The sequence below is a fragment of the Haliotis asinina genome, chromosome 5, assembly GCF_037392515.1.
Source record: "Haliotis asinina isolate JCU_RB_2024 chromosome 5, JCU_Hal_asi_v2, whole genome shotgun sequence".
NCBI lineage: Eukaryota > Metazoa > Mollusca > Gastropoda > Lepetellida > Haliotidae > Haliotis > Haliotis asinina.
In genome coordinates this window covers 54,470,047-54,482,965 of record NC_090284.1, presented here as the reverse complement: position 1 = coordinate 54,482,965, position 12,919 = coordinate 54,470,047, and the positions used below count along the sequence as shown (strand labels likewise).

General features: G+C 38.5%; 1 protein-coding gene across 1 annotated transcript in view; it reads right to left on the bottom strand.

The window, feature by feature from the left end:
- Positions 1 to 139: 139 nt before the first annotated feature.
- LOC137284840 (B9 domain-containing protein 1-like) overlaps positions 140 to 12,919 on the bottom strand; it is a 28,895-nt gene continuing 16,115 nt past the window's right edge. The window contains exons 5-6 of the mRNA XM_067816853.1: positions 4,974 to 5,104; positions 140 to 943 (exon numbers count right to left, since the gene is read on the bottom strand). Of these exons, the coding sequence (XP_067672954.1) occupies positions 792 to 943; positions 4,974 to 5,104 (283 nt within the window). The 3' untranslated portion in view covers positions 140 to 791. The remainder of the gene's footprint in view (positions 944 to 4,973; positions 5,105 to 12,919) is intronic.

Genomic DNA, 12,919 nt, shown 5'->3' with positions numbered 1-12,919 from the left:
CCTGGGTAGGTTTTATGTGTATAGTCTCATTGGTCACCTCACGTTTTTGATAGTGCAAGTGATATTGCTGCATGCATGTGTTTATACATGACAACGCATTTTTGCATTAATCAGTTTAAACAAAAGACAAAGAACAATATTTTGAAATAAACATAAGACTTTAATTCAATAAGTATTTTGTAACAGTTAAAATGGACGGATGAGGAATGAGAGAATGATACAATAAAAAATATATACACTATAACTTGCGAAATATGTCCTTCATATCATGGTAAATACACATAAATACATATCTGAGCTGTGACCTTGTATGAAGAGATAAAGGTGGAGTTCACTGAACTATATACATGATACACAACTCGAGCCTCATGAGGACGTTCACGCATCAAGAGGAACAAACTACTACTGAACAGAATTCCATAGATTGTGTTCCTTGTTTGGGTTGTATCTTTGTAAAACAGCAATATGAGTAAAACAGATCAATAATGAAAAGGCACCTTTGAAAATAGATGTCATTTATCATTTTCCAGTACATTAAAATCGTTACCCTTCATTATTAATTGTGTTAAAACTTAATTCTTTAATGAAAACATCTTGAAACAAACATACGTAATTTCATTCTCAAATCATGTAATTGTTTGCTCAGAAAATGTTGGCATAAGCACTTGGATAGGTTAAAATTTGGCTACCTTCACGATAAAATCATTTATACTCTTAACAAAAAGGTTAAAGTTTTATTGTCTTTAGAGAATGGAAACTGCTGTAGACCCATAAGGGAGTGTAAACGCCCATCATGCTTCTGTTGCCGTGGTGACGCCTACTGACTCAGGCATGCTGGGACTGCTGACATCAGAGGGGACGACATCATAACCAAGTTTCTTCATGTCTTTCATGATCACATTCATGGAGACAGTCACAAAACCTTGTGATCGCACTCTTGTCACTGAAATATAGTACACACGCTTGAAACCAATGCATATGTAGGAATTATTTGAAAGTTTGAGAAATTGTTACAATCACGACAATACACACATGAAACTGTCAGTGACTTGGGTCTAACACAGTTAGTATCTGTAATTCATTTATATCAGACATCTTGATGTGAAGTAATGCAGACGTTGACATGTATATCACCTTTTGAAACCCCACAAATGCAGGTACTGAGCCTCACTAGATTTTGTGTGTGGGAACGGGCTGCATTATATAAATGTCAAATTTGGTATCATGAATTGAGGCCTTAGAGCTGACAAAAATAATCAGCATGAATCTTGGATTTGGGGATCATCAATTTCTGGTTTGTCTAAGGGATTCCACTATGCACTGCTAACTGCAGCGCCTAAGACAATGTCTTTGATCAGGTAGCCTCACATTTTCGGTGCTTGTATAAGGTAAGAGACTAACTCAGAATGTATATTAGCTTTTGTGACGTTGTTGACTCATAACACAAACAGACATTTACAGATTACGTTGCCATCACAAACTGAATGAAAATGGCTGAAGAATTGTCAAGACTTGGCCCTGGTTCTTTTTTCAATACGACTGTTGTGGTGGTTATATCAAACATTATATTGTGGAGATGTTGAAAATATACTTTCACAAGATTTAAGAACCACAGTCATGGATGTCAAATAAAATAAAACTGATAAAAATCAAGGCATCCATTTCAATTCCAAAAGACCTACTAAATTGGAATCAGGGGTTGTTGTTGAGTTATTTGGTTATTTGGTTGGTTGGATGGATGGCTGAACAGATGACAAAACATTAAGCTCGCTTCAAACTAGTTGTTCAGGTAAACCAAAAAGTCACAACACTGAAGGCTTCAACAAAGCCCTCAGCAGGTTTTATGGTAGACATGAGAAATTAATTCTAAAAATTTAAACACCTGTGACAAAATAGATTTATTATGTGTATGTGTTTATGATCGATGTGGCAGAATAAGCTCACCTTTTCACAAACACAAAGTGTTATAAATAATTTGACACCCATTATTTTTCAAATAGTGTTTTGAAGTTTCACTTGAAAGAGTTCTTGTTGTGATTATGGTTAAATGCATTGTCAAGCGCATTAGGCCACACATTCATTCTACATTTCGGGCCTACATGGCAAGGGGTAGAGCACTGCACGCTAAAATCATGTTTCCATGTGCAACAAGTCACGTGATACACGTGCAATTGATCCCACGGTAGCAGAGTAGAGTTTCATCTCAGAAAAACATGGTCTTATTGTTAGTTATTCATTAATTTGCAATGCCACAACTGTCAAACATTCAGTGTGAACATGCCATTGGAATGCTGAATACAGGAACGTCACTGATGTTGCAAGGGTTATGGGATGCAGTCAACAGACCATCCATAATCTCCAAACACGTCTCCATCACACTGGCACCACAGCTGACCCATCTTGGTTGACCATGTGTGATGTCACACCCAGAAGACCGACAGATTGTCTTACGTCATTTGTGTAATCGGTTTGTCACTGCCAAATCCACTGAGAATGTATTGTTTGGAGGTCGAGTGACTGCCCAAATCATTCGAAAAAGCCTGCGCTCGGCTCGTCTTCATGCATGGCAACCATATCATGGACCAATTCTAACCCGTTTCCATCAACGCTAACGTCTTTTCTGGGCACGACGGCACCTGAGATGGACTCAGCGAGATTGGAATAGGGTTGTGCTTAGTGATGAATCAAGAAAAGGTTAGAGTTTGGAGAAGACGAGGAGAACGCAATACCCAGTGGTGCGTACAAGAAACGGATCAATTTGGGGTCGGTAGCGTTATGGTTTGGGGTGCTATATACGGTCATGCTCGATCCCAATGCATTGTCATCCAGGGAAACCTTAATGCGGCAGCATACAGGGATCAGGTGCTCATTCCAGAGCTTTGGCCATTCTTGGCAGCACATGGCCCAGGTCTGACTTTCCAACAGGATAATGCCAGACCTCACATGGTCAATTTAAGAACGAATTTCCTCAGGAATGCTGGCATCAACATCAAGGAGAGGCCCTCAAGATCTCCCAACTTCAACCCAATAGAGCATGTGTGGGATATGTTAGGCAGGCGGCTCCATCAAGTGAGGAACCCTCCACAGAACTTGCAGGAGCTTGGCGTCATATTGGTACAAATATGGCAGCACATTCCCCAAGCTGTGTTCAGACGCATCATCCAATCCATCAGGAGACATTGTATAGCAGTTGTGAATGCCCATGGAGGACACATTTGATATTGACATGATTTCATTAAGTTGTGACTCACAGTTTTTGATCATGGACATTGTAGTCGCATTTCCGGTGGAACTGATTCCATGACAAACATGATCTGTATGCTATAGCATCTTTAATGACAAGAGAATTGAATACAATTGTTATTTCACACCAATTTTCGCAAGTGTTCAAATTATTGACTTTGAAACGAGTGTAAAGTTTTTATTTTTGTTGAGTTTATTTGGCAGTAAGTAATAAACGCATATTCATCGTATCGTCAAAATCTTAAATCAACTATTGGGGAGATTTCAAGGAGTATATGAAAAGAATTTGATAATTTTTATTTACAGTATGAACATTATTAAATAAAGATATCCATTAATACATCTTTACCACTTTTAAAAGTTCTCATTTTTAACATAACTACCAATGTCGTTTGGGTCATGTCAAGGCACCCCAACTAATAAGAGTCTAAATAAACCATCACTTCTGTAAATCTACACTAATCCTCAAAAGCAAACAAGCCATTCATGTAGCAAAGCGCTTTTGCTCCATGTGCAAACTCCAAGCTGACAGCAACATTTCCAAGGTCCTCAGAGAGAAATGCTCTTGTCAAGGAAATTAAGGTGGTCAATCGTATCTTTGCTTGCTGTTGACCTTCCCAACCTTGAGTCAATACTCACAATGTAGTCATTAGTGGTATTCATATCCTGTACATAATTCCTCATCACGTTTATTTCCATGTTGCTGGCAATTTTACAATTTCAACCCCATGCTCAGATCGGTTTAGATGAAACAAAATCATCGGGGGGAAAGGTTTCAAAATCCCTTTTCAACTCTGTCCCAAGCTTCATAACAAAAACATACTCAACACATCAAATAACCATTTTTTACCCCAACACAATTTCGATCCTCGTTTGCTTGTAGATTACATTTCATCCTTTAGATTCCACAGAAATAAAGTTCTGATGGAATACACTTCATAATCATTATCAATCAAAAGGAGAGTGTGTATAAAATAAGGAACGGAGGACAAGGCCCCACAAACTAACTAACTTCTCTGTCAAATATCTGTATTTTAATGACTAAAACTGACAATGAAAAATGATTAGTTTACAAAAATGCAATTTCTCAGTCAATCAAAATATTTCCCCAGATAATACCTTTTCATGTTAATCAAAACATGAAGCATAAACATCAAAGTAATCTTGAAAATTTCTCACATTCCAAATCCATATTTCATTAATCAAGCTGTTAGAACTATGCCATTTAAGCTGAGAAATGATGAACACGAAAATGTCAACCAGTGACCATGTCCATGTCCAAATGCATTTGAAATAGATAACAATCCACTGGAATTAAACAATACACTGGAACTGATTCACTGCAATCACTCAAACGTCTCTGATGTAACAAACAGATCCAAATACCTGTACAACAATCCACATTCTTCAAGATCAAAGAAAATAAAATTCCTTGTTGGAAATCAAAATTTGAAGACATGCCTGCCAAACGCAATGGCACCTTTCATACCAGCACAGAATATACTCAAGTGCTGAGTCCATCATTCAGCCTCCTGCACCAAGTCTTTGCAATTGTGGAAAAGAGAAAATTATGCTTATCTCTCCCTGCAGAAAAAATAGCAACACTTCTTTCAACAATATCAGCAGCCTCGGAGGGGTCGGAAACTCCTGATCAACTCAACTTGACCATAGTTTGCTTAGTCTCTATTCAAAGCTTTAACACGATGGAAAAATGTTGCAAGTGTACCCACCTTCCCGACCTTCACCTTGTGCCACAACCTTGGGGTTCACATATTCGGGTCGGCGACCAAGGAACCAACTTGTTAACTTCTGTAGAGGGGAGGATGACTCAGGAACAAACATTGGAACACGGATCTTGTGTCTGGAAAATACCAACATTGTATGAAGATTATTTTAAAGGAATGGTTACAAAAGCCACAACTGACACTTAACCACCCAACTTTCATCACTGAAGTGATAGTGAAGTGGGGTAGCCCAGTGCATAAAGTGTTCACTTATCATGCCAAATGCCTGGGTTTGATCCCTGACAAAACACTTGTTTTCATCAGCTCAGATAGCTCCAAGCTTAACAAAATCCATTCTTACAGTCATTCCATACATGATTCTGAAACATGAAGTTTCTGTGTCTGATAATCATGTACATGTTTGAACTCTGATATTAGAATCAACAACCTATCTGGATCAAACTGATTGACATCACACCTTAAACACCTCACCAACAAGAATATGCCACAAACTTGAATCCATGAAAGTGTTCCATAACACTTTCAGAAGCCAATGAATCCTAACTTCCATTTCATAAACATAACAGCTTATAAGAGAATATAATCAAAGTCACAAGCCAACAGCATAAATCTCAGAATATTTCATGAAAAAGCATCACAAATATGGCTTCTCCAGTACTGCAAAAAGCACAAATCATGAATTCACATCTGTTCCCTTACAACTGACACGTCTTTTACACCTTAACCTTCTTACTTAATCCTCAAGTGGACTTGCATAATGGTTAAGGCAAAATGGCCATCCTGGCCCCAGCCAGATGTCCATTCCTAAGCAGCTCTTTTGACTACAGTTAACTTCAGAACACTTCTTCAGTCTTCTCTTTGTCTTACGTGAACAAATATAGTGTTTGGTGAATATTGTGTTAGTGTGGATAAATGGTGAATAACTGCAGAGTAAACAATGAACAACAGTTGGAGTAATGTTTACTATGTGTTCAGATGGAGATATGGATCTATCACAGTAGCCCTAACAATCTTGATCCAGCCATACCAATGACTGGCTGCTGGAGCAATGATCCCCAATTATTAGGGAAAGTGAGTGAGTGAGGGAGTTTTGTTTTATGCTGCACTTAGCAATAATCAAGTTTTATGGCGGCGGTCTGTAAATAATCAAGTATAGACCAGACAATATAGTGATCGACAGTACTAGCATTGATCTGCACACTGGGGGACCAATGACATGTGTCAACCAAGTCCGCAAGCTTGACCACCCGATCCTGTTAGTCGCCTCTTACAAGCATGGTAGCCTTTCATGGCAAGCTAGAGTTGCTGAAGGCCAATTCTACCCTTGACCTGCACAGGTCGCGGTGGGGCCGGGCATTAGGGCTAGGTCATGCATTGTAATGATACTCATCTGATGGCTGTTACAACAGTAATGGGCCGCTGGGCACCTCTTCAGGCCAGCAATACCCACAAGACTACGAAACATGCACATTATTACATTTGAGAGTTCAAAGAAATGAATACGTGATTAACGTAACGACTGCAAAAACAGCATGTTTCTCATCACAAACCTCTTCATGTACATGGAGCATAAATCTAGGAATATAATTATCTAAGTGCTGCACATAACATGAAATAACTAATGAAATAACCTGTCTAAAAGCTATAGCACCAGGATTAAGCTAATGTACATGATTATTATCCAGACTGAGTGATCACAACATCTGTGGTCCATCTGGAGTTGGTAATATAAAACATTAGTCCTCTACTATTCCCATATGATGAAGTGCTCCCATGTTAATCCATCCAGGCCTTTCATCCTGCTCTCGGTGCTACCCTGTTCTGAACAGCACAGTAATGATGCACAACAACACATTCCAGCTCTAACATGTCAGACCATTCCCTTTACATCATGTTTCTTCATCACAGAGTAAATTCCTTTCTTAATAGAAAGAAAGCAATAACTGAAAAACAAACATTACACCACAGTACCAAACTCCATCTCGGACTTTCCATGTACCTGCTTGTACCTGTCTACATAAAACAGAAAAGGATCCGTCCAACATACCCCCATTACCATCATACGCTGTTTGTGTTGCAAGATAACTCCAGAACAAGCACAACCTCACTCAACCAATATCATGTCAAGGGTTTCGTTTCCTATCGTTAATCCATCAAAAATAACCAGCAATGCAAACCAGACCCATCTGAATCATAACTAGCAGTCCAGCTATTTTGTTGTGCATGAGAGTTTGAGAGGTATCACTTAATCTCCATATCATATTAAAAAACCAGGAGATATAGTGGGAGAGGAGACCCTGGGTAACTCGTTAAATGCACATTCATCACTCAAGTGCTGCCTAATCTAATACTTCTCAACGTTAGATTGTCTCTTATTCCAGTCAGATAGTAAAACTAAGGATGTAAAATACCACTTCTTGCTGCTTTTGCATGCAAAGCAGTCCATTATAACTGGCATTTTTCTCATTTCTGATCCATAAGCAAAGATTTTTGTGGACCTGTTACAAGGTTTTAAAAAGGATTGCTATCTCTTTTTTCAGGCTTGTGTGACAGTGATAAACGAGCTTGAATGCCCCCAAGGGATTATCATATCCAAGCAAAGCTAAAGCTGAAACAGAAAATGCTAGAAATTGTGTTCTTTTACATACAAAGCACCACCAAAATGTTAACTATGCTTTGTTTTTGATGAGTTGAAAATGAGAATGAGGCATATCTACTTTTCATTTTGAACAAATTAATTTAGCAGTTAGTTAAAGCATACAAGGTTGACTTATATGAGTGAGTGAGTGAGTGAGTGAGTGAGAGAGTTAGTGAGTGAGTGAGTGAGTTAGTGAGTGAGTGAGTGAGGGAGTGAGTGAGTGAGTGAGGGAGGGAGGGAGGGAGAGAGCGACCACCATGTCATGGGGTTGACAAAGTTAGTGTAGGGGTGGGAAGGCAGGAAACATGAAAAGGAGAAGATGAATTCCATTGGAAGGTGAAGGTGAAAATGGAGGTGAGGTGGCAAAACTGGACAATCACTTTTTTGCACTTCTCCATGCAGTATGTGGCTACATCCATTTAGACACAACAAAATAATTACACCCATTCATCTCTTAAGAAACATCGACCTTTCTGGAAAAGCCTCTAAGCTCATCTTATGAGAGAAAATAGAGCTCCATCAACCACATTACTGGTGAGAGGGTATCATGGGACAAGAATTTTATTTTGTGAACAAATGCTCTAATTCTGGATAAGGAACAGATAGACCAAATGAAAACCTTGCGGAAAGCTTTACACACGGTTTGGCATTATTACATATTTAATTATACGGGGCGCAGTGGGCGAGCTGTCTAAGGCACAAGGCTTAAATGAGTTTAAGGTGCCCACCTGTGACCGGGTGTACAAACTTTGAACCTTATAAGACTCTTTTAGTGTTGTCACATCCCCTAGTGTACAGTACACAATCCTGCACAATTACAAGAACTCATGAATCCACTGATAAATGACCAGACAGAGGCCATGTGAATACATGGAAACACCTATATGCAGCTACCTTGGACTAAGTACTGGGAATATGTCCTAGTCCACCGACTGTAAATGGGCACAAAGCTGTGTGACTTGTATACTCCCAAGGCTTTAATTTAAAGCACGCATGTACATGGCATTAACCATAGCACCATATAAATACCCATACATAAAATGAAGATACTACTGCAACAGTCGACGGCACAGGTTTACTCAAAATGACCATATCGCCTGCTCTCTACGAGGTTTTCATGACAGAACATGGGGAATGAACATGTGAATGGAAGCTGCTTTTTCTCATTGCTCTAGGATATTTTCTCTGTTAAAAAGGTCATGACATGTTTACCATGGATGTATAGACACATTTGATTTGATGTTGCAGAGGATGAATATGGTCATCTAAAATTTGACTGGCATCTAATCTGATAAAAGTGGCCATTGGTATACTGCAACAGAACCATTACAAAAAGACAGAAGTTTTCTCATCAATCTGCCTCTGAACAACTACAAAGTCAGTTTACTCTGTGGAACACTTGTGCTGTTAATTAACTGTGCAGAACAGTATTGTTTAGGTCTGAGACTTTTGTCACTGTGATGATACAAAGTAACAGAAATAAATATTTTTTTGTTGTCCTTTTTGCCCTTCAACTGCTTTTCTTCAACTAGAAGTCCACTATTATATCACAGGGATGACACAAGTTTATCATTATCAACAGTCCACAGTCTCCTGCTACCACAAGCTGATACTGGAGCCCTGTTGGGACCAGCCTCTCCACTGGGATACAGACCAGCAGGAAACAGATATTGTTCATCTGCTTCAATGGCCAGACACACATTTACAACCTCAACATGAAAGGCCTTTACAAAAAAAGAACATGCAATTCAAAATACAAAGATTTCACATCTCAAGCTAAAAAAATTACCACTCAAGATAATGCTTCATGACAGGAAACATGAAAGCTACAAAAATGGACTGACAATTAGCAAATTGAATGATCATGTTCTTGTCATGTCTTGGTGTAATGAACTTGAGGCAGTACAAGGATTCTTCTTATGGTAACTGAGGAGCAGACCAATAAATCTCACACAAACTCAGCTTGGTTTTAAAATCCAATGTTTATGGTAATTTCATGGTAAACTAAAATTGATGGGTTTGTTTCTTTACCATGGTGTCTAACAGACACTACATGCAAACAGAGGAAATATTATTACACCACGTCGGTTTTACATACTACATCAAACCAAGCAACATCGTCAAGGCTATGTACAACAACTTCATGGTGGGTTTTTGTTTGAAAAGGTGTTTTATAAAAAACGCCCAAATACAGTAAATCCATCAACAGTAAGCCAGTAATACTGTTACTCCATACATGTGATAGCTCACTGTCATCCCAACATTGATAACTCAAGACAATGGTGGTAAAACAGATTTTTGTTTTTACAGATAAGTTGTTTCTTCTCTATTCATGCAAAAGACACAAATGATTTTGCTTATCAAACACTTTGCATTCACAGTAAATGCATTTGTTAGTCTAGAAGCTAATCCAGGCTCCGATCTTCTATCCATGTAGTTGCTGAGAGTGACATGACAGAATGCAGTTACAATTTCACGGTCACCTGGTACTGTGCCACAGTCACCCATACAAATGTTTAGTTCCATGAATCCTGACAAATGTTTTTTTTCTGTCCCTACTTCCACACAAATGTTTAGTTGCCAACATCCACACAAATGGTTAGTTCCATAAATCCTCACAAATATGTGCACAATGTTATATGCTTTCCTTTCACAGACACAAAACATTCAGAAAACATTTTAAGATGGGGTTTGCAAACTGGCACTTTATGGGGTTTGCAAACTGGCACTTTAGATCACATAAAACATATCAAGTTGAGAGCAATTTAAGACTATAATGACGTGAGGGGTAGTGTTTGGCACATTTGATTATGAGAACAGAGGAGACCATAACTTCATGAACTTGAACTTCACACCTTTCACCCAAACCATCTTCTTCCTAATGTGTTGCTCATAACCAATACCTTTTTATGAAAATTGAAATGTTTCAGAGGAAATCCCAGGGTACTTAGAACATGTGTGAGTCATACTACCATGTGACAAAAGCTCCAACCATAAGCCTAAACCTAATCTAGAAGACTAATCCTCTCAAATGAAAATGTTAGTTGAAAAACAGACTTGGATTTCATTCAAGATTATTGCATTTGCAGGGCATATTCACTTGTTCCACAATATAATGCTGGAACAATCAACCATCAAATGATGACACAATCAACCATCAGATAACAACATAATCAGTCAACATAATCAACCATCAGATGATGACTCAGCAGATCCAGGAAGTAGACAATGACACAACCAGCCATCATATAATAACAATCTGTCATCAGACTCTTAACACAATCAACCATCCAACAATGACACAAAAAGGCAACAGACAATGACACAATCAGCCAAGAGACAGTGACACAATTTGCCATCTAAGAATGACACAATCAACCATCAAATGACACAGAAGTCAACAGGTACTGACACATGGAGCAGAGCCATATTGACAAACCAACTATACAAAAATGAGACAATCAACCACCTGATGACACAATCAAACATCTGATGACACAATGCACCATCAGATGACACAAAAACACAATAGATAGCCATAGAAAGAGCGGAGACGTAATGACACAAACAGTCATCTGATGACACAATGAGCCATCAGATGTCACAAACAAGCAACAGATAATGACACAAATAGCAGGGACATACTGACACAATCAGCCATCTGATACTGATGCAATCAGTCATCTGATAATGACACAATCAGCCATCAGGAGACACAAAATTCAACAGATGACACAAATGCAACAGATATAATGACACAGTCATCTCATGACACAATCAGTCATTAGATGACACAAATAGCTAACACATGAGACGATGAGCCATTAAATAACGCACAAAAAGCCAAGAGATAATGACATAATCAGCCATTACATATGACATAAAATCAGCCTACAGGTAATGACAAAATCAGATATCATGTAATGACACAATCACCCAACAGGTAATAACACAATCATATTTTCAATACTACTTTACAAATGTATTTCCAAAGAATATTGGCATCATTCAACACTACATAGTTCAGATGGAAGAGAAAGTCAACATTTCCATGACATTCTGGAATTTCTACTCGGAAAGAGCTTGTATGTCTTTATTACAACAAGAACAGTACTCCCACTTTTTGATGTTAAAAGAAATACATATCTCTTAACAACAACAGAACTGACACATTTGATTATCTTCCACCAGCAGTTTTAGCATTTTAATTGCAAAAATTATATTATTTTGTGGTATTTTGGGGTATTCACGCAGTATCAGGAAGTCAACAGCAATTATTCTTCTACCAGTGTATGGAAGTCCAACTGTTAAAAAGTGTTAAAGAAGCAGCATTTTCAATACAGCTTAGGTTTCACATAAAGATGCCCTGTAGCAACAAAGCTATCATCCCTACTCACAATTAAAATAATCAATAGTTATCAGTTTCATAAAAAGTCAGGGAATCAAAGGAAACTAATTTACAAGGAAGCATCATGGTATGTCAATGCAGAATCAGGCCAAATGGAATATCAGGAATATCTGTCAGTCCTCCCTCCCATCCCCCATGCCCTAATCTCCACCTCCTCTAATCACCCCCTTACACAAAGCCATGCTCGGATTTTGTTGCTGCATTCCAAACGCTAATTTCTGCTTATGCTGGTCTGATGCCACAGTGGCATGCAAGTGCCAAACTTTGATAAGGAAATATGAATACCTCATATAACTATTACTGGATAACTTGCAAATTTGGTACAACTGATTGCTTTGTTTGTTGTTTGCCGTTGCAATATTCCAGCTATATGGGGCAGAAAATATTCTGGACCAGACAATTCAGTGATCAACAGCACATGCATCATTTTACATAACTAGGATATGACGACAAGTGAGCAAGCCTGACCACCCGATCCCATTACAACAAGCATGGGTTGCTAAAGATCAGTTCCAATCTGAATCTTCATGGGTACTTGACAGCTGGTATTCACACCTCATGTCCAGTATTTATAGTGACCAATCAGTGACCCAACAGCTGACCACGTCACACAGAAGAAACAAATGGGACAGCTGGAACTTGACCAATACCTCTTGGTTCACATAACCTTTACAAATACCTGGAGAAGAAGGACACGTCACACAGAAGAAACAACCTTCGTCAGCTAGGGCTTTACCAATACCTTCTGCTTCACATACCTTTTACAAATACCTGGACAAGAAGGACACACAAGTAACAACATACTTCACATGAACTTTTTGGGAAACTTTCATCCTGTATTAATTTTCTGACAAAACATTTACTAAACACATTGTCATACTCTCA